Below are 24,329 nucleotides of genomic sequence, written 5' to 3' on the forward strand. Positions count from 1 at the left end.
CTCCAACCCCCCACCACACGCAGGGCCACCAACCTCCACATTTCATAGCAGCCCAGGCTGCCCAGGGCCCCATCCAACCTGGCCTTGAACACCTCCAGGGATGGACGGGGCATCCACAGCCTCTCTGGGCAGCTGTTCCAGCACCTCACCACTCTCACAGTACAGAACTTCCCCTGACATCCAACCTCAAGCTTCCCTCCCTCAATTTCAAACCATTTCCCCTCGTCCTGCTGTTATCTGCCCTTTCCAAGAGTTGATTCCCCTCCTGTCTGTAGGCTCCCTTTAGGTACTGAAGGCTGCAATGAGGTCACCCCGCAGCCTTCTCTTCTCCAGGCTGAACAAGCCCAGCTCCCTCAGCCTGTCTTCGTAGGGAGGTGCTGCAGCCCCTTGATCATCTTTGTGGCCCTTCTCTGGACCCTCTCCAACAGCTCCCTGTCTTTCTTGTACTGGGGCTCCAGACCTGGACACAGCACTGCAGGTGGGGCCTCACAAGAGCAGAGAGGGACGATCACCTCCCTGTCCCTGCTGGCCACCCCTCTGCTGATGGAGCCCAGGATCCCATTTGTTTTCTGAGCTGCAAGAGCACACTGCTGGCTCGTGGTCAGCTTTTCATTCACCAGGTTCCCCAGGTCCTTCTCCACAGGGCTGCTCTCAATGACCGCTCCTTCCAGTCTTCCAGTCTGCATAGATGCCTGGGATTCCTCCGGCCCAAGTGCAAAACCTCGCACTTTGCCGTGTTGAACCTCATTAGGTTCACCCAGGCTCACTTTTCAAGCCTGTCCCTCTGAATGGCAGCCCTTCTTTCCAGGAACCTCCGAGCTGGAGGTGGGTATCATCCCATATGAAGAAAACACAGCCAGCTTCTTTAGCTTTGAGAGTTAACACAAGAAGCAGCACGAAGATTAACTGCAGGCTACACAATTGTCAGCCTTGTGAATTATTTCAGGGTTTTGCATTGGAAAATAAAATGGCTGAGATCTAACTTATCAAGCAATGTTAAAAGCTGAGCTGGAAGCTTCTAAGAGCTGCTTCCTTTCTAAGAGAAGGAAGATGCTGCTTTACTAGGCTTTGCTGGGAAAACCATCAAGCACTTTCAGTTTGAGTTCTAGGTTCACAAACATTTCCCTACCAGGCAGGCAAGCGGTACCCAAACCAAACTCATATCCAACTCATTAAAGCTATTTAGACTGTTAAGAAAAATCTTATGTTTTTATTGTGTAATGTAGCATTGAAACATCTGAACAAATCGGTATCTGGGCTGTACAGGCTGCTGTTCTTTCAATTCTTTGGGTTATAGAGCATCTTGTCAGTACATAAACAACAACCTTTTGCATTTTAAATTCTTTCCGAGGCATGCTGGTACAACACAAATTTCTCTTGTCAAATGCAGCTAACTAACTTCCAAACATCATGCACAAGGAACTCATCTAGTGACAATGTAAACTCAGCAGAAGGGCAGGTCACAGCTCTTGCTTGCTCACGCTCTGCAGTGCTGCAGGTTTGTGTATGATATTTGGAATGTTCTGTGAGTGTGAATAATATCAGTAAGAGGAGAGAAGAAGAAAAAAAGAACAGGTGCCTCGGGGTCGCCAGCTCAGCCAAAGTTGTGCAATGCTAGCCTGAACATGTCATTGGTGCAAACCCAGGCATCGTTGATGTTCTTTAATAGAAATATCTGGTGGAATCCCATGATAGGATCTTCATCAGCCTGTGGAAAGAAAGGAAAAATGTTCAAAAAGCTCTGTCTTGAGAAATGTATTCCAACACACAGTAAGAAAACTTAAAAAGCTAATGCTAACAGTGAGACTGCATGCTGTAAGATAACTAATACCTCGAGACACTCACACAACCAGGGGTCTCTTTCCAAGTTGCTTGCAAACACAAACCTAGGGCCCAAGGACAGAAATCCCGTGATGCTTTGTTAGAGTTTTCTGGAATAATTACACACACCTCATTCCAGAAACCTCACAACACCGCCTGCCTCACCGTGTGGAACCACAGACCTTCTTTGGGCCTCGCCCAAGGAACCAAGTGTAAGATGACACATTTTCAAAATAGGTTATAACTGCTGTAGTTTGGATTGGACCTCAGAAGAGATTTTCTCTAGAAGCCAACAGCAACAGTGCTGCCTGAATTCTCTCTGTAACAATCTCAGCTTTTGAAATGTTTCCCAGAGCAGGTACAGCTGGCCAGCAATACAATGCTTCCTGCTGCCATTTCCAGGACCAACTCTGAAATGGTAGCTGTAGCTGCAAGGAGGTGTTGAAAAGCACAGAGAATCTTTCCAGCGGTGCCTTATCTTCTGTCTTTGCCAATTCAGCTCTGTGCTTACAGGAATGAGGGACTACAGAAGTAGGAATATCAATAGAACTGAATTGAATAGGACTGCGGGGAGGCTAGTTCTCCAATCAAATGCTTACCAGTCTCATCAGAGACATTATACAGCCTCAATACAAAGTGGAAATCACTACAGGATTTAGTCTGAACAATCCATAGGATCTAGTAACAAAAAAATCCCCCTACACTGACCATACTGCATTCAAGTTAGCCTTTTTGGAGGATTTTAAGCTTTCAGAATGAGAAGGGGAAAAAAGCATAAAAAGGAAGTATTGAAAAAACAGCAGCCAGAAGAACACGAAACTGTCAAAATGCTGAATGTTTACTCTCAGTGGTCTAGCTGTCTAGCAAGAAAAGCAAATGAAAAGATTGAAGAAAGAGAACTGGTATCTATAAACATCTTTTTAAAAATATAAAACATATGTAGATGAAAAACTGACTGAGGAATAAAGACAACTTTGAGGAGCAGCTTGCTAAGAACAGCAACCACATCACAGAGCAGGAAGCCTGCCACAGCACTCACAGGATCAGTGTGGATAGGATAGGAGTGTGTGACTGAAGCACAGCAAGAAAATTCAAATCTAAAACCAACGGCAGGGATTTCATAGCAACAACTAGCAAAAAAAATGGTATGTGATATGCAGTGTCAAGAAATATATCCATGTAGGATGTATTTTCAAGTACATCCACGGAAGAACACCAAAAAGGGTGCTAGATTAGCTGCTGTCCCTCAGGAAAGTGATACTGAAATTGGTTTTCGGGTGGTCCTATGTTGAGCCAGGAGTCATATTTGATCCTTCAGTGTCTCTTCCAACTCAGAATATGCTATGATTCTGTGAGTAACTTCTTGGAAACAGCAGCTCAGAGCTCAACAGCTATCACGACGAAAGCGTCAGCAGTTATTAGGAAAGGAACAGAGACCAAAGCCCACAATTATGCAAACACAAATGCACAGAGCACCCACATACCAAATCCTGCATGCATTTCTTACATTAAAAAAAAAGAGAAAAGTAGAAAAGGTAGAATAAGGAAAGGCAAGAGAAGGGTAAGAGATGATCCAGCTACCAAGCTTGCTACTGAAGAAAGTAAACTGAGATTGACTCTAGCTTGAAAAAAAAAAAAAAAAAAAAACACACAAAACATGATCAAGTGGGAGAATGAGGAAGACTATCAAAAAAATCACAGAGGACAAAGTGAGTGAGCAATCTGGTGTCCTACAGGCAGCAGAAGTATCAGTGAGTCCAAGCTGAAATACTGAAAAAAAAATCATCAAGACAAGCGCTAATAAAGTCACAGTTCAACAGCATGATGAACTGAGCAGCTTTGTGTCGTGCTGATACAAGCCTTCTTTCACACTGGGCAGAGGCTCCACAGTAATTAACACAATGCAAACACTGCAATTGTGCTGAATTAGACTGGCTGTCCATCTTGTTCATTAGCACATATGACAGCAGTCACAGCAATTATTTCAGGGGAATTACCATCATTATGTCTATCTAGAAAGATGCTTGCATGTCCATCCAGAGGAGGCGCCCTGTGTGCTGAAGTCTGGGAGTGAAATGTCATCTCTAGCTTTTCCCAGGTACCAGACATAATGCTTAAATCCCAGTAAGGTCTTGCTACTCCTTGATATTCATTTTATACTGCACACACTGGGATCTTTAAGAAAGTGGAGTACTTCAAAGTTTGAAATACAACCTTGTATTTGATAGCACCTTATTAATGTAGTCTTTTTGGTCTAAGCCAGAATTGACTTCAGGTTCATTTCAGCTCCCCTCTAATGGCTTCGTTTAAACCACCAGGCAGAATCTTACCAGCTTGACTAAATATTAATTACAGCTATTAGTAAGCATTTTGCATACTCACAGTTGCCCTCTGGTCTCCTCTGAAGTCACCAAGGCACCTACCAGAAGATGCTGACGTAGTTCTCACCAAATTTGAGCTTACTCATTACTGAGATGAGTATACCTCTACAAAAACAGATCACTAACAGCCTGGTGTAGAGCAGGTTTTCTCCACATGTGGTAAGCACAGCTACACCCCAGCTGGTAGCACTTGGCTTGAGGGGAAGTTCTTCTTGCCCTATGTAATTCAGGACTGGACATGTGAAAAAAGAGTTCTACACAGTTGCTCTTCTGCATGTTGCTACAATAAGGTCACATACTGTTGTTTTCTTTATTCATTTAATGTTATGTCTTCATAGAATAGGGGAGCAATATTCTCTAAGAACAAGGAAAACCTTCAACTACATCTACATCAAATGAAGTGATTTATAGTCAGTCTGGTCTCAAGATTCTGAATACGTGCTGTTAACAAATAGCCGAGACCCACAGCCAAGATTCTTGAGATGCTCCACAAGGCACACACTAATCCAAGCCCAATTTATGTGAGATCTGAATCACAGCTCAAATAACCTCACTGAAACATTTTATCCTTACTTTCCTCTCCAAATTTAGCTGTGTCCAACTCAAAATTTGCATTTCAGATGCGAGCACACACTTTAAGTATGTTTTTCCTATTTTATTCCCTATAGTTTCAACACTTTCATGACATCTTTGAGCAGGTCAGAGAATCAGACTGGAAGGATCCTCTGATTTCCAGTCCAGCCTCAGATCTGCAGCAGGACTACCAGCAGCACTGCACCAGACACAGCTTTGTCCAGCAGAGCCCTCCATGCATGAAACATTTCACAATGTGTCCAGGCAATATCTCTCAGGGTTCCAACCCTTCTGCCAAGTCGTCCCTTGTATTGAGTCTGAACCTCTCAAGCTGTGGTTTGCAACCACTATCCTTTGTTACATTGCCTGGCACCACCAAGAGTTTGCTTCAGGTCAGTGGAGATACTGAACTCCCAGTCATTAGCAGAAGTACCACACTACCTTACGTCTACACTGCAGGTACACAGCCCTCAGTCACCTCCTCTCCAGGCTCAAACTCTCAAACACTGGTGATCTTGGCAGCTTTTTGACCTCTTCCAGTTCTTCCTACATCCCTGCTGATCTCGAGGCTTGCAACTGTAGGAAAACCTGAGTCACATCACAGGTGTTAGATGCTACACTACCTTGTAATCCAAGTGTAGCTGCCAAAGAATATTTTCACTAGTCCAAAAATAAAATAAAATAAAATAAAATTCTCCTCTTGTCTGGAAAGAAAGAATTTTAGTCTCTTTTCATCAGCTCCCCACAGAAAGTGTTAATTGAAGTGCATACTTGCAGCTATCTCTGTCTCAAAGGAGAGGCTAGTAACTAGAGAACAGTTTTTTTCCAGATGTTAGGCCTCATTTAACAGGCTTTAAGCAATGCTTTCAAATAGCCAACATGCACTGCAAAACCATCCAGTGATTTGGGTTACCGATTTCCTTTCCCTTTCGAGAAAAAGGGACACTGCATAGTAGTTATTCACATTAATCCCATAACACTTCAAAATTCACACTCAGAGCTGCAGATTTTCCACACTGCTCTGAGAATGTGCAAGCCACAGCCATGCTTCTCAGCCACCACGAGCTCAGCTGACAGAAGAGCCAGAAGAAGGCACTCCTTACTCAACCAGGACAGTGAGGACTGCAGGGAGCAGAGGTAAGGCAGAAGTTACACGTTGTGGAGGGCTAGCCTGAAGACTTCATTGGTGCACACCCAGGCACCTTGAATATTTTTCAACAAAAACGTTTGTTGGAAGCCTAGAACCTGGTCATCATCTGCCTAAGCATGACAGGAGAAATATATTACTGGGTGAAGCACACTGGAAATACTGGGTAACATGCTGGAGCATCACAACAAAAGAAACTTACTCCTGAAGGCTTAAACTGATGCTCAATCGTAATAGTTAAAGCAAGCAAGCACGCATAATGAACAGCAATAAAAAGCTGTGAGAGCAGAACTGAAGTAGGTGGAGGCACATTTATTATCCATCCACAGGTTTGAAAGCATTATTGCCCATCTCAACATCAATTACAGAGAATCTTGCACATTCACTTGATAATATGCTTTTTGATAAAAGCTCTGTGTTTTTTCTGCCAGGGAGCCTGCCCCTCACTAGAGGCATCATTCACCTCACTCAGATGCGCTCTGTTACACTCTAATGCCTTCTTCTAGAAGCTGTTGTGTCCAATCCCCTTAAGTTCAGATTGCTCCAAAAGATATTCTATGTTTACAGGTCATACTGATATGAGCACACAAGGCTGCAGACCGGAGCAGCACAGAGGCAGACTCAAGACACAGGGCAGTTGTGGTTACAACTGACGACAGTTAAATCCCACTCCAAAGTGAAAGGCCAAAAGATTTAAAGCATAATAATGCATGTTTTTCCAAGGCATAGTGCTGTGGTAAAGGAAGTAGAGTTTGACAACAGTAGACTTTGGCCCGATTAATTCTTCAGAACCATTCTTGCACAGCTAAGAGAGCCAAGGCTTTATAACAATTTGATAACAGCTCACTCCACAATGTATGAAGGAAGAATAAGGTTTTACTTTTCATGCATTTTGAAGCTTTTCTCCCTAAAACCAAACAAGATGAAAATACAGTGGCTTATGAAGAAATGCCAAGGTGCGTCCAGCTCCCTTGCAGTGAGTCTTCACTGAACTTTTCAGATTAGCCATTCAATCTGCCGGGGCCTCTGAAAACCCACTGAAGCATCACACCAAGAGTGACCACTCAGAAAAAGCATGCTGCAGGTCCTTCAGCCTAGTTACTTTCCTGCAAGATCCTTCACTACATAAAACAACGCAGGTTTTGCAAAGAGAATTCAAAACCATACGCATCAGTTGTACTGAGCTTTCAAGAATTTGGTTGAGTTGTGAACAGGAAAAGTGAAGAGATGTTTTTTTTCCTTCAAATCTAGGTACTAATGGTCCTTAATGTCTTTGCTCTTGTGCAGAACAGCCACACCATTAAGGTAACTCTTCAATAAAGGTAAGCATGCAGCTCTGTGTTTTTGTGCTACAGCATTTCCTGTTCAATACAAACTAGAGATGGGTTGAGTTCCTCACCAGCTCTACTAAGTTACTTACCGAGCCCTGCTGTTCAGTCACCTTATCTACAACAGCACCAAGGTGTACTAAAGTGATTGCTAGCATGCATGCACAAGAAAAAGCATTTGCTAAGTATGACAAACAGCTTCGTGTACTGACAAGAGTGGTTGCTATATACATCACGTTAGAGACTTGCTGAGTATTTGCCCATCTGTAGTGAGTATCACAGTGGTCTTTCTGAACACTTTCTCAATGAGGAACAGCATCTCTGAGCATTAAACCACACATTTTCATATCAGCTCTGATCCACTTGGTGATTACGCAGTAAGCTTAAAAACATGACTGTGCAGAACCAGAGGCAGCTGTGAGTGGCCCAAGACATTGACTTAAAAGGAGTCTCGGTTACATCACTGAGTTTCGTGCACACCCAGGCATCAGACATCAGATGAGATCAGCATGTCTGACCTCACACCTGCCCTGCAATGCAGTGCTTTCTGGGAGCACATGTGGTTCTTTCCTCAATCAAGTATAGGCAAGCAAAAGGGAGCACCAAGAAAGCTGGAATCCAATTCGCAGCTAGGATGCAAGAGCACCTTTAAGGAGAGCCAAAGCCATCTGTGTTAGGCTTATAAGTGGATGTTCAAAAAAAATGTTTGCTAGGCAAACAGATTTAAGCTTTCAGTCCTAGGTTTGCTTAACAGTACACTCTGTTGAAGTCTGAAGGTTAACAGAAGTGCCATTTAAAGTTAATAGGACAAGGAAGCCTAAATAGCTATTGTAAGAGAAACAGGGCCCAAAGCAACTCTAAAGGCTGCATGGTTGCATGGCTTTGGAGTCCTGTCTTGACAGCTTGGCTGGACCAAACTCCAACAAATCTTGTTCTGATAATTATAACTATGGTGATTTCCCACTTTTAAAATAAAACATTGCCCACTGAGTGCAAGTTCTTAAATACATGGTATTTTTGCAGATTCTAAGACAACTCCTTTCATTAAGTAGTATCATTAACTTGCATCATTACATACCAGGGCTGCAGACATTTCTTCAAAAGAAGATGAGATTGAGCAAGCTCATGCAGTTCAGTACTGCAACTTAAACAGCAGTGTAACCATAGTATAGCCTGGAAACTATTCTGGCTTTTCTTCACAAGAAATTCTTCAAGCAAGAAGTGTGTGAACTCGGAGGGAATATTCCCACTGCTTCTGCCTACCAAGGTTAACACCAGGATTATGGATTTGTACTTTAAGAGAGCAAAAAAGTGTAGTCTTACTGAATAGTTGTCAAATAACAAAAGATGTATACTACCACAGCTCAATGTAAATATAATAAATATTCTATTAGAGCTGCTTTTGTTGTCCAGGAACAGCGTAGTGATGCTTCTGAGTGCAACTGACACTAAAATCTTACAGCAGAATAAGGAAAATATTGATGCTTCTTGAGCCCCTATGATACCTGTGTACATAATGTAGTAGAACCACAGCATCTTGCTGCATGTGAGCCAATGACTGCCAAATTACAGGTGATTTTACCTAGTGCAAGCTATCTGAAGTACTTTCTTGATAAATTTGAACAGCAGAAGAATGAGATCCCAGTGCAACCTTACCAGAATTCCTTCCCCATTGGTATTGGTATTTTGTTTTCAGAACTTGGATGATTTAGTATCCTGCAAAAACCCAAGATATAAGCATTTGTTACTGCTTAATGGAAAGAGTTTACCTTAAGCTGTCCCACTACCATACTGAGTATACAGCTGTCAGGTGTAGGTTGGTGGTCTTGTGCTGTGATGCTGTGTTGTATTTTTTGGAAAGGAAGGCTCTGTAATGAAAAGTGAAAAACAAACAGTCATTGCATTACTGAACTCACAAAACACAAATCCAACAGTATGAAGTATTAGATTTTAGCAGTACTGGATAGAGAGCTTTTGCAACTCAACACTACTCAGCTGGGTGGATCATAACAGTTACTTCGTGTCATGGTGCTTTAAAAGTAGGTATGTCACTATAGTCATTAATTAGTATTTTTTCCTTGTCTAATTGCATGGCCTCAAGAGCTTTACTCATCTGAAAGCTGGAAGTTCACATGAGGAAAGCAGAAACTCTGCTCTGCATAATAATAAAAGAGCATATGATCTAACACACAGGGCTTACCATACAAATCCAAATATGCTTCTTCCTTAAAGTGGCTATTAATAGGAACAGAGATTGACCAAGAACTTGCATTCAAGACCTAAATTTCTCATCTCTACCTTTTCTGTTTGATTTTTTTTTTACTTGATGTTAGCAACTGAAGAGAATCAGAACAGCAACTGGCAACATCTTTGCCATGAGCGAGGCAGGACAGCAAAAGCACATATACTGAGAAGAAAAAAAGCTGGAGTTAGAAGTGCAAGATACATACACCAGACAGAGAGGAGTGATCCCTTTTTTTCAGTTTAGACCACATTCACACGCTAACCACTGATGACTCCAAGTAGCAAACTTGCAAACAGTTTGAGTTTCTAAGAGTTCTGATGAAGCTCTAGGCAAGAATGTGGCTGATATCTAAACTCAACACAGGAAAGCAGATGCAGTCACTTGAACAAGTAGGATGTACTGACTTCACTCAATCCTTCTGATTTTTAAGAGGCTTAAGACAGACCCAAAGGTGCCCTTTGACAAGTTCTGCATTACCCTTGAGCGGAAAGAGCTTGAAAGACTTCCTAGAAGGCAGACATAAGAAGAGAAGACAGGAGCGCTACTAGCAATAACATCAACTACCAACTTGGCTCTACAAGTATAAGGTTTCAGGAAGCATACCAGGAAACTAAACTCTTGGCTAAGAAAGAACACAACTGTGGAAGGATCAGGATTGAAGGGAACAAAGTAAGCGTACAGAGCAGCCCTCCAATTGCAGAGATACACTATTCAAGAAAAGCCTTGAATAAAGCCTCCAGTATTTCCTCTTGGCTGGGTTAATAATGCCAAACTACCATGAATTGGAAAAATGAGTCTGCTGGTTTGCAGAACGTTTTCCAAGGTCACCATCCTGAACTTGAATGTGTGATGTGCATGCCCAGCCTGCACAAGCATAGGCTGGGACATCATCACACCCATCCTTCAACAAATGAGAGCGTTACAAAACTCAGCCTGACCTCAGCACAACAGCTATGTGTTAAGCAGGTACTGCAACAGTCCTGTTGGGCACAATGGTGCCTGTTTAAAGACGGCTGACTGACCCTGTCAGAGAAAAAGGGCCCTAATGGTTGGCAGCCAAACAAGCTATTCCTCCTTGAATACAGTGACTGGACTGAGTAAGGTCAGCCAGGATCACCAATATTTAAGATTAAGGAAGACTACCTCAAAAGATGGTTGCACACGGATACCCACCTGTACCAGAGAGCAGCATTTCTTTACATGCAGAGTACAGATAAAGTGGCTGATGAGTGAAAAGCCATACGCAAAGCTTTTAGAGTCCTCTGAGAAAGATTCTGGACCTTTCATTATTAGAACTGCAGAATTCTCCTTTTATGTCATGAGAAATTCTGCAAGAATAAAGTTTTTTGGGTAGCTTAAACTCAGCCCTGGTTGCAGACTAAGCAGGAAGTATGAGAAGCAAGCTACCTGCCACACAGGATCCATCCTTGACTTCCTCTGATAGACCTCACAGTGCAGAGACTATTTCCTACCACAAATGCAAGCACTACTCCTACTTTACGAGATGCCCAGCCTGAGAAGCCTACTACATGCAATAAGCTAAATCCAAGGCCTTACTGGTAGAGCTTTTGGATAGGCTTGGTTAATGTAGGAAAACCAAACTGCAGCAGGATTCTTCAAGAGACATGAAGAGACCTCACCAAACACTAAAGCTGGTCTGCAAATGTTCCATCATTAGAGCTACCCACTCCAGCTTCTTCCCTGCTCCATGAAGCTCCTGGAACTATGGCATTACCCCAAATGCTCAAAGCAAATAGGCACTCTAAGATGATTCTTTCATCCAGCACCAGTTAAGACAGAAGGCATGTGTATCAGCTCCCACTCTTTAACAAGGGTGCAAGCGCACAAGTGCTTGCAAAGCAGTGTCTTTGTGACTTTGCCCAATTCTATCAGCACCACCTGACAGAGCAGGCTGAAAGGTGCTGTAGTGTTGCTATAATACAGCAGAGATCTTGCTGTTAAGAGGAACCTGCCTCTTTGTGCTCAGGGCCTAAAGAACACAGGATCACAGAAGTGCAAAAGAACTCCAGCGACGTACCCAGCAATACTCAGACAGTCCAGAAGCACAAAGAGAGCAGGTGTACAAATTAGGTTAAAAGAGCAAACAAAACCCACATAGCTCAGTGCTGACAGCTACAGAGCAAGAGTCAGAGTAAGATGCCACAGTCCCATAACAAGCCACGGCAGGGGAGGGCACAGAATAATCTTACTGCATTTCTTCCTTCCTTTAAGCAGATGGATGTAATCAAAATACTTCCTTGGGGAAAAGAAATATGCCTCTGTTTACCAAGCAAGACTGTGCAGCAAGCACGTGAATGCACGAAGTCCAACTTCCACCACAAAAAGGTAAGGTGAAAAGATGATACAACACTGATGGGAAAGAGGCTGATCTGCACTGGACCAGATCCAAGGCAGCAGCCTGAGATGCTAGGGCCAGGCAAATTTTAGCTGGTTGGGTGTCTAATTGGCTGCTGAACACTGAGTAAACAAGCAACTCCAGAACATGATTATCTCCTCATGCCTCATCTAGAAGTGAGTTGCAAGCTGTACTATTTCTGAGGTGTGTGGCCTTCTCAAAAGCAAAACAGGCACCTAAAACTCAAATCTAAGAGTAAATCTCAACTTTTACACTGCAGTTAAAGATACCTTGGATGAAAGCACTGATCCCAAAACACAGGAGGAAGAGCTGTGTAACAACACACGTAGACAAACAAAAGATTTTCTTCTTAAAGTGTAAGACAGAAAGCCTGAAACTGTCACGTTGTTTGAGGTACTGTGCCCTGAGCAGAACATCAGAGCTATAAAGCACATGTTCCACATATCTTGCAAGAGCAAAAGTTTCAGGTCCCACAGCAGCTTACAAGCACGCTCATTTATACAGAAGAGGCATATCTCAAAAAGATAAAACTTCTCCAAGTTTAACTAAAAACATGGATGGAGAGTTTCAGTTTGCATACGTTACAAAATACTTTCCTCTGACTTGATGCAAGAAGAAACACTGACTTCACAGCACTGAAACATAACTGTAACTACCCATACCAGAAAGTCAAGGTATGCTGTACTGAGGGTAACCAGGTTCCTCACTGTAGAACTTAAATCACATTTTTAACAGACAGCTAATTTGCAGTCTACAGCATTGTTTCCCCAAAACATTCAGGAAGGACTAAAGGCTTACAGAGAGTTTTTCAACGATAGCTGCTTTGCCCTGGAACTGCTGTCCTTCCCACGTAAGGCATGATGCATCAATCTGAGGGAAAAGGGAAAACAAAAATCATCAGCCTGCTTAGGTAATGCTTCACAGATCTTATTAAGAGGTTTTGCTTACTTGGCATGTATCCTTAGAATTCAGCTATTTGTAAACTACCTCAAAGGGAGATGGAAAGAAACCACAAAGAGCAATTGAAATAGTTTAGAACTGTCAGGTGAAAATCAAGTAGATTAAGTTTCACTATCGTGATTCTACCAGCAAAAAAGTTCCTGGCTCTGGATTTAAGTTAGCTTTCATGAGAAGGTCTAAAAGTATGGACATAAGTCAAGCACACAGAGAATAAATGAAACCTGATAAAATATCTTGTACTGTCACACTTTATTCAACTAAGGCACTGACCTGCATTTCCTATTCACGCCCAGAAAAGTGGAATGTGCCTCTAAAGGCTTTCTAACAGATCACCACCCCTGTGTGGCACAAAACGATTGAGATGCTTCAGTCTAAAAGCTCTTCCCATGTACAAGAGGGAGAGAGCATGCAGAGCACACTACATCAGGTGCAACAGCAACAGGCAAAGAGCTTCATATCCATGGAACTCCACCAAACACTACATCAGTGAGCTGCACAACACAGTCTGCTGCTGCATAGGTACCTCCACTGAATGCTGATGAAAGGTAAAAATTTAGAGCTGTGATTAAACATTGGCTACTTGTTTTTCCCTGCTTTATGGGCTCTCTGTTCACAGCTCCTTTGTCAAAACAAGGCAACAGCTAGCAAACACGTAAGAATCCAAAGAGCAAATGTTATCAGTATTGGTAGACACTGCTGAGGTAGGGAGGGGCATCAGACAGTGCTCCTACAACTTAAATCCTCCAGAACTTGGTGAATCTTCATATGACTCATTCAGCAAGGGTCAGAAAAACAGGACATGCTGCTGGAAGACTCGTCAGACTTGAGTGCCTTGCTGAAACAGCCCAGCCACCCAGCAGCATTCCTCACCACCAGTAATCACACAGAGCACTCTGAATCTTCTAGAGGCAAAAACTGTTAAGTTCAGCAAGTGCAGTTGCACTGACTGATATTCCAAGTCAGGTTAAAACCCACTATCCCACGTGTGATGTGACAGGGTATCTTTACTACTTACATATATTGCTCCTAACTGAGTCCTGTCTGCATCAAAAAGCTGGTAGTAATGTTGTACGAAGCTGGACCCAATCTGCTCCCAGATAGGCTTGTCTCCCATTCTGAATCCTCACCTACAGCTGGTGACTGTAAAACAAAACAAGGAATTATCAGAAAGAGCAAAATACATAAACAAGAGAAACACATGGCTGAAGCACCAGTGGACACAGACTCCCTCAGCTGGCCAAAATTCTTCTTTAGGAAAAGGACAAACAACACCTCAGCATCCCACACTTCTGTGAAATAAGTCCTGGACACCAAATGGTTTTATTCTGTATGAGAGCAGTCAGAGATTTCTAGTGCTGTTTCAGTGGAAAGTCAACTCACGAAGCAGAGAACAAGAACCAAAGTGAGTAAATGTTACTGCCTCACATTCATAGATTTCAAAAATGTCACCATCTGAAAAAGTTGGCTAGCTGCTGCTATTCTGACTCGATCTCATTTACTGTTAACAACACAAGTGTTACGAGTGATTGTCTGCAAGGCTTAAAGCACTTATTTACCCATTCAGCCCCTGAACAGGGCATTCTACCCCACACGTGTCCCTCTATGAAGAGCATCCTATTAATGGTACACAATCAGAGTTCATTCACTTCCATTAGCTAGCTGCTTAGCACAGCCTAGCTTTAGGACCTGCTTTTCTCTAGTATCCCATCACTAAGGCTGAGGTTCACTCAGCATTTATAATTGAACCTGGAGTCATTTCAGGATGTGTGGTAAAATTAAGATTTCTCCTAACTAAAAGAACATTCCTTTCAACTAAAGCAGTCTGTGTTTCCAGCTCTCCACATCTGACCTACACAGGGTGTGCTGCTCCTACAGGCTCCACGAAGAAAAGGCCATCTCTCCATATTGTGCATGATTCTCAGACTGATTCTTTCTTTCAATCATGGCAGTCAGAAAGCTAATTTGAAGTTCAGCCCTCCCAGGGATGGATACCCTTCTCTGTAAGCATTGAAATGTTCTTTTTTTTTTTTTCCTGGAACAGTACACAAAACTCACCTATTCCATTTCTGAAATATTCTTAATTCATCAGCAACCACGCAGCCAGTGAGGTCAGCACTGAACTCAGGATCCCCTTACCGCGAAGTAGACAACCTCAGCTTGTACTGAAGGATTTTGTATTGAAAGAAAATCTTCCTAAAGTCACTTCCTTTCTTTCAAAGACCCTCTGTCCCACACTTCAGAAGAGTTATCAGCAGCTCCACAGCTATACAACAATTCCAGACTGTGCCTGAGCAGCACAAGCAGGATTTGCCAGTGAATCTCCCCACATGTAGCAAAGGTCTCCCACACAACACTGTTGGGGGGCTGCCTCAATCCTGAATTTGCACAAGCATGCAGAGTTTTAGGAATGCACCAAACAATCCCATGGGAAGTAATCTGCATAAGCTCACTGTGCAAGGCCTTCAGTTTTCCCAAGAAGCAATAATCAACCAAAAACACAGCATGGGATTCTCCTCTTTCACTATGTTTGTCAGGATAGACCTTGCACACACCCACACACCTTTGAGAAGAAACATCCGGATCTAGAATGAATGGCAAGACTGCTATGGGCTCGAGCATACTGCCTTTGTGTCACTATCTTGTCCTTCCTTGTTGAATTCTTAACGTAGCACAGGCTACAATTTTTGTCTCTCACAATTAAAAAAAGCCTTCTTACCACCCTGTGCCCCCTAACACCACTCCTTCTACACTGGCTCAACTAAGCAAACTTCATGTGATTGGTTTTGACTTGCTGAGCCCTGGCTGTGCAGTTCTGTTGTTATTTCACAGGTGGAAGAGACACGTTCATGCCCAAAGGATGAGTAACACAACCCAAACCAGCAGAGACCTCCTTAGCTACCAGCATCAGAGGCAGATGGGCCTTGTGTTGCCCTCCTAGCATTTGAGACATTGGCCATAAGCCTCCCAGTGTGCTGCTGAAGATGAGGTCTACCTCAAAGCTCTCTGTCCCATCTCAAAAGTCCTGGGGAAAGCAGCTATCCACTCCAGCTTCAGGAAGTCTTCCAGACGATTTATCCTCCCATCGTAGTCTTCTCTGTGCACGCTGCAGCCCAACTAAGTGACACGGAGCACGTCTCTCAGAACACCTCTGTACTTCTGCTCCCACTTCCTCACCTTTGTACCAAGGCCAGGCACAAGGATTCAATGCTTCCTACAAGCAGAAGATGAACCCTGGAAGGGCAGCACAGCTCACAGGTCTTCCAAAACATGTCCTTACTGGAGAAAAGAGAGCCTGGATCACACACAAGTGTGCCAGCCTCCCTCTCAGCTTCTGCAGAAGCTTTCCGATGTCCTCAGTGCACTTCTCCCTGTACTTTCTGCTGGTGAGGACGCCCATGCCTTGTTTGGAAAACCAGAAGTACCAGTATTTGTTTTCTTAAAGCCTGTTTGCATTCCAGACCTGAGGGTACCTACAGGTGATAGTCTGGGATGGCAGGCTGGTGGTTGCTGTGCAGCAAACAGCCCAAATGAAAAAATCACTTCTGTTCAGTTTCAGTGGCCCATCACAGCTTCAGCTCCAGTCCATGAACATAGATAAGCATCAGACATCCTCCCTAAACGTTCAAGTGTGAATCTCATTAAACAGTATCTAACTAGTAAATGGCAGCCACCAGCTTATTCTTCTGCATGTAAAAGTTGGCCAAGTGAAATCTGTTAATCCACGTGTATTCCCCCTTAAGAGCTCACAGCACCATCACACAAAGCTGTGTGGCGCAGCTGTGCACCAGCTCTGCAGCTCCTTGAGCCCCAGCCACTCTGAGCTCCTCGAGGCACTCAGCCTCACACAAACACCAGACACCTTCTGTTCAAGCATGAAACCAAGAAAGACTGTAAGATTGTCAGAAATTAAGGGACTGGAATTTTAAATTTAGAAAGTGGTATCATGGTTTTTAAAATTAGCGTGCAAGTTTGCTACCTCCTCCTTAAAAATGTATTTGTATTCTGTTAGGTAAAATACTGCTAAATAAATCTGTATAAATCCAACAGTGTTGATTTTGTTAGAGAAGTGAGAGCTGAACTCAAAAAAAAAAAAAAAAAACCTGCTGGAATTAATGACTCCTGGTTAATTTTGACTCCTTTTTTTCCCTGTGCCACTCATACATGGTTCTGTTTAATACACTCTTCCCCAAAAGACTTGTCTTCCTTTTCTGATGCGTCACCCTTTCCTCCATGGTGTCTCATGTTTCCTGCTGTGACGTTTAGAGCACAGGTTCTTTCCAGAAGCTCAGCAGCAAGGCTGAGCTATCAGTGTGCCTCAGTGGAGTCTAACACTTGGACTCACAGTACTTGTTACATTGCTTGGAATCTGCTCATACTATAGAGCTCATCCCCAGCTCAGACATCAGCCAGCAGTCAGTGTTCAAGCAGAAACCCAATGCAGTCCACAGAGGTTACAGCTGCCAGCAACTCTCCCTCTGCCAGGTACACTGTGACAGCACAGCGCTCTGCCGCTGCTCTGCAGGGGATCTCTTGGCGACATCCACCCAGGTTTTCCTTCCCCACCACATGCTGACATCCCCTAATGTAAACTCCTATCCCCCGTGTGCCTCCCCCACTTCCTACACCTCTTAACCAACACAGCAGTGGCTGAATCCCCACCACCCTCATCCTCCTGCAGCTCAACACTGCCACATCCCTGACCCCAAAGCAAAGGTCCTCAGCACAGATGGAATTCATATCTACACCCTGCAAGACTTCCCAGTTCACCTTGGTAGCCTTTCCTCAATGCAAACAAAGCCACCACAAACAAAACTCCTGCACGGCCCCACCCACTGCAGCATCACTGCCCCATGCTTCTGTTGCTGCTCAATCTTGCCAAACCAACCAAGGCAGCCTAATAACCCAAAGCCTCCCTCCTCATCCTGTGATGTCTTGTGCCACCAGCCATACAGGTCTGCCACAGAGATGACAGCCTGAATAAACCTTGACCAGATGGCAACAGCAGCAAGGGGGAAGGAAAGAAGGTAAGGAATGGGACAGAGGAGGCAGGAAGAGATGGGACTTCACATGGGCCCCTGAACAACCTGCAGTGACATTAAGGTTACAGTGGCCTCGGGCAAAAGACTTTCTGTCCAAAAAACACAGAAACGGAGGATCTTTTAACAGCTTGGGTATTCATACCTACATTCATCCCTCCTTCTGTGTTGCTCTGACCCAGGGTATGAGAGGTTGGGATGAACACAGGGTCTGGTTGAAAACTCTTCCTATTGCTTCCTTCAACAAATGAGGAATTGTGAGAACAACCTGGAGGTGATTCTGTCAGCACCTTGTAATGCTACTCAGATATGTAAGTGAAGGAAAAGCCACTTTCTTTATTTTGCCATTCACTGACAGATGAAAACAATTTGCTTTCCCTGAAGCCTATGAGCGATGGCAACCTTGGGAGGAGGTGGGCTGTCAGCACATCTCTGCAGGACAGAGAAAGGCCACAAAGCATTGTTCCAGCCAGCAGCTGTGCTTACTGACCTGGACACACGCAAGCTGACTGCTATCAGACAAATTTAAGTCTGAGTTCAAGAAGGGCATGCCAGCACTTCTAAAAGAACCCTACTCTTCTTGATGTCAACACAAACTAGTACTTAGTATGAGCAGTAGTGAGTAACGTAGCATTCTTTAGCTATGTGCATTACCTATTGGCCTCCCTTTGCAAGGGATGCTCCATCCAAGAAGCTGCAAGGAATCACACAACAAACACAAGCAAATAAGCTCAGTACAGACTTTCTGACCTGCAGAAATGAAGAAAAGAAAAAAGAGAAGCCTAAAAGAATAACCCACCACAATGACAGAAGGAAAAAAAAAACCAAAACATCTATTCTGCAGTTTCTGAGTATGACTACACTACTTCCTTGAGAAATCTGAGCACAAACAAACCACACCCCCTGAATATTAAAGCTGGCTCTGCACACCACTGCACCAAAGTTAAGCTCTCTTAAGATCAGTGAAGCTTAAAAACACACTGAGCTGGCGGGGTGCTCTCTGGAAGACAGAAGAGCCATGTAACAAGAGCAGCAATGCTCCCCTCAAACCAGTGCTATGGGCTCAGGGCTACCTGAGGATCCACACAAACACAGTTGCTGCACCCTTTGCTACTGATTAACAGAGAGAGACAATGAAGAACTGCCAGCTGTGTCAGCTCCTGTTGCACACACTTCTAGCACACGTGCATTTTGCTCACTCTGAATGAGAAACAGTGAGCAGTCTTTAGAATGGCACAAAGAAAAACATAAAGCAGTAAACAACTTTTCAACTATTTCTCTTTCATCCTCTTCCCCATTGCTACTAAAACACCAAGGCAGGAGCTCCTCCTGCATGTGCTTTCTAAGAACACAATGGAACCACAGTCAGAGGATTAGTTACTTTTCAACAGATCACCCAATGCCTACACCAAGAATCACTCGATAGCAGCTCAGCTGCCTTTAGCAAAGGCATACGCTACCAAGAGAAGAAGCAAAGCAAACGATGGTGGCACCCCTGAATAATTCAGGTGGGAAGGAACTTCGGGAGCTCCATCTCCACACAGGGTCAGTCAGAGCATCAGATCAGACCTGACCAGGCTGCCCGCTTTGCCTTTGCCCACTTTGATCCCAAGAGCCTCTGACAACAGAGATAACACAACCCCCACACTCAAGTTGTTTCAATGCCCCACTGTACACACAGAGAAAAAGCCCCCCTCCCAGGTCTAAGCAGAATCCCTTCCGAGTTTTGGAGGCCTCTCACCTCCCCCAGCCCTCCCATCTCTGTGGAAAGCCATCCTGCAGGTGGTGGAAGGCCAGGGCTGAGCCCTGCTCATGCTCCCCCAGAGAAAGCAAGCTCGGGACAGAGATAGAATGCACCTCAATGTGAGGGTAAGAATGCTAGAAATTATTCTAAACATGCTTTCAGACCTGGAAATAATTAAGTCTGGGTATGTGCACAGCTGGAAAATGGAAAGTGAGAAAGGCGTGACAAGGAGCAGACAGTTTCCTCCTGAAATATACAGAAAATAATTGACTTTTCTCAGTTTTGTTTTTTTCTCTCTCCTCCAACTTCATTAAAACAAATTAATGCAGGAATTATGCCAACCCGAAGTGTATTTTGGTGGTTACAGACGTTAGCAAGTAGAGGGACACTAGTAAATAAATGGATGGGGGAGGCAGTTCTGCAAAAGCTTTCCCTGTGCTCAGTTTGATGCTCATCCTGTCTGCAGTCTGACAACCCACGAGTCACCCTAGATGATTATCAAATAGATGGGCATATATTATTATTTTATACATAGCTGGGTAAGACAACAACGTTTTGCTGTTAAGCGACGCTGCTACACACGTGGCTGTTTATTTCATGGCTCCCTCAATGAAACCCAAAAACAGAAGAGAAATGCACAAGGCTGAATCCTTGCTGTGTTTCCCAGGAGAAACTCCAGAATGGCCACCTTCAGAAAGGCAGGTGGCACAGGGCAAAACAACACAGCTGCTCCACATCTTTCCTCACCTTCTAGGCAGAGCAACACAACGTTTCATGTCCAAGAAACAGCAAACTGTCAGATGTTTCCATCTGTCCATCCCTGTGACTATTGCGACAGCTGTTTCAGGCTAAGAGAAAACCAAAAGCTATTTTTCAAGCTACAGAAGAAAAATATTACATTACAATTACTCAAAATTTAATCAGGTTTATTCGTGGGCTGAAAGGCCCAAAGTAATATTCAGTTTTATCCCCACAAGATCATCTACCAATTACTGCCATTTGATCCCTTTGTTCACAATTCAGTTTGGCCCATCCAAGAGCAATTCCAGTTGCATGTTTGTCCAAGTGGCTGTATAAATAACAGCCCTGAAGGAGGCAGCACAAAGTGCCCCTAAAAACAGTTCTGTGGACTTACTGAGGTGCTAAATGCAAGAGGACTGAGATAAAAGCTGCATTATATTACCCTGCTGTATATGTTTAGTCACAGCATCCCCTCATTACTGACTGACACCATTCAAACATGGAAGATTTTCTGCAGCATGCTTTATGATCAACAAGCTTTGCAGGCATGTAAGCACGACTCGTTAAACCTCATCTCTGCACCAATGGTCTCAGATCTTTGTTAAGCTCCAGATTTGCAACATATGCCTGGAAAAAGAAGGAAAAAAACCACAACACCCACACTCATAGAACTTTTCCCATGGCACCTACCTACCTCACACTTCCACAACCATGCATTTTCTCTCCTCGTTTGCTTCCTGCAAGCACACAGTATCATAGAACCATAGAATGGCTTGGGTCGGAAGGGACCTCAAGGATCATGAAGCTCCAACCCCCTGCCACATGCAGGGCCACCAACCTCCCCATTTCATAGCAGCCCAGGCTGCCCAGGGCCCCATCCAACCTGGCCTTGAACACCTCCAGGGATGGACGGGGATCCACAGCCTCTCCAGGCAGCTGTTCCAGCACCTCACCACTCTCATAGTACAGAACTTCCCCCTGACATCCAGCCTAAATCTTCCCTCCTTGAGCTTCAAACCATTTCCCCTTATCCTATCACTACCTACCCAAGTAAAAAGTTGATTCCCCTTTTTATAATCCCCTTTTTGAAAGCTGAAAGGCTGCAATGAGGTCTCCTTGCAGTCCCTACTTCCAGAGAACAGGGTATGCAAAGGTGCACTCGTGCACAAATACAGATATCAAAGCCACCTGTGACACCCCAACAGGGAGTTTAAAAGCAACCAGGAGAAATCGCCTCTTAGTTATGAGCTGTTGGTGTAGGCTGCAATCCTTACACAGAACATATCACACACCACTACTAATGACATGATCCTACTATCAACAGCAGGGACAACAGAAACCCCACCAGAGAGAACTGCTGAAAGCTGCTGGAATTTTCAGAACGGAAGGAAAAATGAATGGTAAAGCAAATATATTTCAAGCTACCCGCTGAACAATTTGCAGTCTTTTAGGGAGGCACGTGAAACAAACAGAAACTAGGGTGGAAAAGAGCTGAGCAGCCCCAAAGCAGGCCACAGTATCACTGTATTTCTGCAGAATGGCTTAGGTTGGAAAGGACCTTAAAGATTATCTAGTTTTAATCTCCTGCTGTGGAGAGGGCTGCCCAGAGCCCATCCACGTCCCGGTGCACCTCCACGATGGGGCACCCACAGCTCTGGGCAGCAGCACCGGCGCCTCACCGCCCTCTGAGGGAAGGATTTCCTCCTCACGACTAACCTAAATCCTAAATGAGGTGATGTGTTTCGTCGCTGACACCGTAACTTCTGCACTTCTGACCTGCCAGCGCCTCTTCTATCCCCATCGCTGCTACAGCCTGAAGTCGCTCCCAGAAGGAGACCGGGGTCGGCGTGTGCTGTGGGAAGGCGAGCAGCCCGAAGCCCCCAGCCCTACAGCCAGCACCCACCTGTCCTTTGTTCCACAGCCCTAAAGCCTCGGGCGGGAACTTCAGCCCGAATCCGGTCAACTCGAATCCTCCGGTTATCTCATTTCAGCACAGCCCGGCGGCCACCGCAGCCCCGCATCCCCCTCACAAGCCGCCTCCCGACACCCAAACGGCGGCGCCGCCCCTCCGCCCGCGGGGCCTCGCCCGGCCCGCCGCTCCGCTCCGCTCCCCCAACCCCCGGCCGCCGCCCCCCGCCTCAAAGACGGGGAAGGTCAGGGCCGGGCCCGGCCAGGCGCCTACCGGCAACGCCCCGCAGCGCGGAGCCGCCGAGCGGTGCCGTGTGCCGACAGCCGGGCCCCGCTGAGCCGCCCCGCCCCCCGCACTCACCCCGCAGCTCCCACTATGGCGGCGGCCCCGTGCGCGGCGCGAACCCCCTCAGCCTTTCTCGCCCGCGTTCCCCGCCCCGCCCCACACGGCTCGGCCCCGTCCCGATGCACGCCGGGAAAACGAGTCCGGCAGGAGGCGGCGCCCCGCGTTGAGTGGGGCGTGCAGGACTACAAATCCCGACGTGCCCCGCGGCGCCGCCCGCGGTGGCTCATTTGAATGAGGGGAAGGAGAGCGCGCAGCGCTGCGCCCGCGGGCCGTGCCCCGGAGCACTGTGGGATTGCGGTGGAGCGCCGAGGGGCTCGTTCCCATCCCCCGCCTCGAGGCGTGCCTCGCAGTCCGTTGGCTGGGCTCTGTAACCAGACCGGGACAAATAGCGCGGGTTTGGGCCGTGGCTGCCTAAGGCTTGTAGACCTGACAGGATTTCCCTACAGAGGGGTCCCGGGGACGTTCCCTGTGTGAGGAAACGGCTGCTTGTCCCAAAATTCACCTCAGCATTCCTGAGAGGAGCTGCACAGTGAAATGTGTGGATAAGAAACACAATACGCTTCTCAGATCCCCTCTAGGGAAATCAATTTGGGTAGAAGTTGAGGCGTGGTAGAAAAACGGCTTTAAATAGATGCTTCCCCACATAAATGTTGTAAGAGATTGAATCCCAGCACGGCTCAGGCTGAGCACACAAAGCAGTGGCTGGGCAGGCTGGCAGAGGGCTGAAGGCTTTGCTCTGCTCTGGGGGCATTGCATAGGCTGGAGGAGATGTGGCCATGATATGAGGCCTTCCTGTGGCTGTGGGGGTGATGAGGGCTGAGGGAACACCAGGAAAGCAGACCGAAAGTGGCTGACTGGAGCCCCTTCCCCTGCCCCACCCAACACACCACTGAGGGCCAGTGCCTCCCAAAAGGTTTCTCGCTGCCAGCACCGACCTTCTCTCAGTTCTTTGGGGCCTCAAGGATTTGTGCCATGAAAAAAAACCTGTTCTTTCAAATCACAGAGCGTGCGACACTTTTGTACAGGTAAACGTTTTGCACGCAGCAATCCTGACTCATCAATTGTGTCATTTTTTATTCAAAGGGCTGTGAAGGAAAGCTGAGGGAGCTGGACTAGTTCAGCTTGGAGAAGGCTCTGGGAGGACCTCACTTCTGGCTGATGTGCTGCAGACAGTTGCAAACACAAGGCCAGAGTCTAGAACTTGCAGGCCATGTAACATGGCACTCGTTTTCTGTCTACTGTTCCTCTTGTAGCCAGGATAGCACAAGAAATGTCTTTCGGGATGCGGGTGCACAGCTGTAGTGGCCCCTTTTTGCTCTGTGTAGCAAAGGTTCTAACATATGAGGGAGAGACACGGAAAGAATTTGAGGGAGAATTGCTATGAGAAAAGTAGAAAAAAGATGAAGGCAGAATGGAGCATATTAAGGAGGTAACTGGGCTTTAGGGATGTTTTGCTTGTGTGAGAGCTGTTCCTAAATTGTTTTTTTCATCAGAATGAACGTGCTGAAGGAAAAGAGCAAAGTGATGAAGATCCACCAGCAGGTGGTAAAGTTGTCATCCAGAAGAACACACAGTTTGTATTTCACCTGAATAATCAGACTAGCTGTGGCCTTTTGCTCTGCCACTGCCAGCTTGCTTTCTGAGCCCATCCCAGCACACCTTTCTGAACTGCAGTATTTCTGTTGGGAAGCCACTGCTGCTTTCTGTATCTGGGAGCAATGC

The 24,329-nt window shown here is 45.4% G+C and overlaps 1 protein-coding gene across 3 annotated transcripts; it reads right to left on the reverse strand.

Annotated features, from left to right (window-relative positions):
• Positions 1 to 1,181: 1,181 nt before the first annotated feature.
• NUTF2 (nuclear transport factor 2) lies at positions 1,182 to 22,766 on the reverse strand. 3 transcript variants are annotated; one of them, XM_085234659.1, is made up of 5 exons: positions 22,623 to 22,766; positions 13,848 to 13,972; positions 12,671 to 12,742; positions 9,020 to 9,118; positions 1,182 to 1,708 (listed from the first exon to the last, which is right to left on the reverse strand). In XM_085234659.1, the coding sequence occupies exons 2-5, from the start codon at positions 13,944 to 13,946 to the stop codon at positions 1,595 to 1,597; spliced, it is 384 nt and encodes a 127-aa protein (XP_085090785.1). In that variant the 5' UTR covers positions 13,947 to 13,972; positions 22,623 to 22,766; the 3' UTR covers positions 1,182 to 1,594. The 3 variants fall into 3 exon arrangements, with proteins under 3 accessions (XP_085090785.1, XP_085090786.1, XP_010716162.1); XM_085234660.1 differs by lacking the exon at positions 22,623 to 22,766 and adding an exon at positions 22,536 to 22,613; XM_010717860.4 differs by lacking the exon at positions 22,623 to 22,766 and adding an exon at positions 22,257 to 22,415.
• Positions 22,767 to 24,329: the final 1,563 nt, after the last annotated feature.

This window comes from Meleagris gallopavo, chromosome 13 (genome assembly GCF_905368555.1).
Source record: "Meleagris gallopavo chromosome 13, MGAL_WU_HG_1.1, whole genome shotgun sequence".
Lineage (NCBI taxonomy): Eukaryota > Metazoa > Chordata > Aves > Galliformes > Phasianidae > Meleagris > Meleagris gallopavo.

Bases quoted from the DNA above. Each gene is read 5' to 3' on its own strand.
- NUTF2 (XM_085234659.1), bottom strand. From the start codon at position 13,946: ATGGGAGACAAGCCTATCTGGGAGCAGATTGGGTCCAGCTTCGTACAA. The intron at 9,119-12,670 runs GTAAGCCTTTAG...TTTTCATTACAG, and splicing joins CTATCGTTGAAAAACTCTCT to AGCCTTCCTTTCCAAAAAAT. The intron at 1,709-9,019 runs GTAAACTCTTTC...TTCTTTCCACAG, and splicing joins TGGTAGTGGGACAGCTTAAG to GCTGATGAAGATCCTATCAT.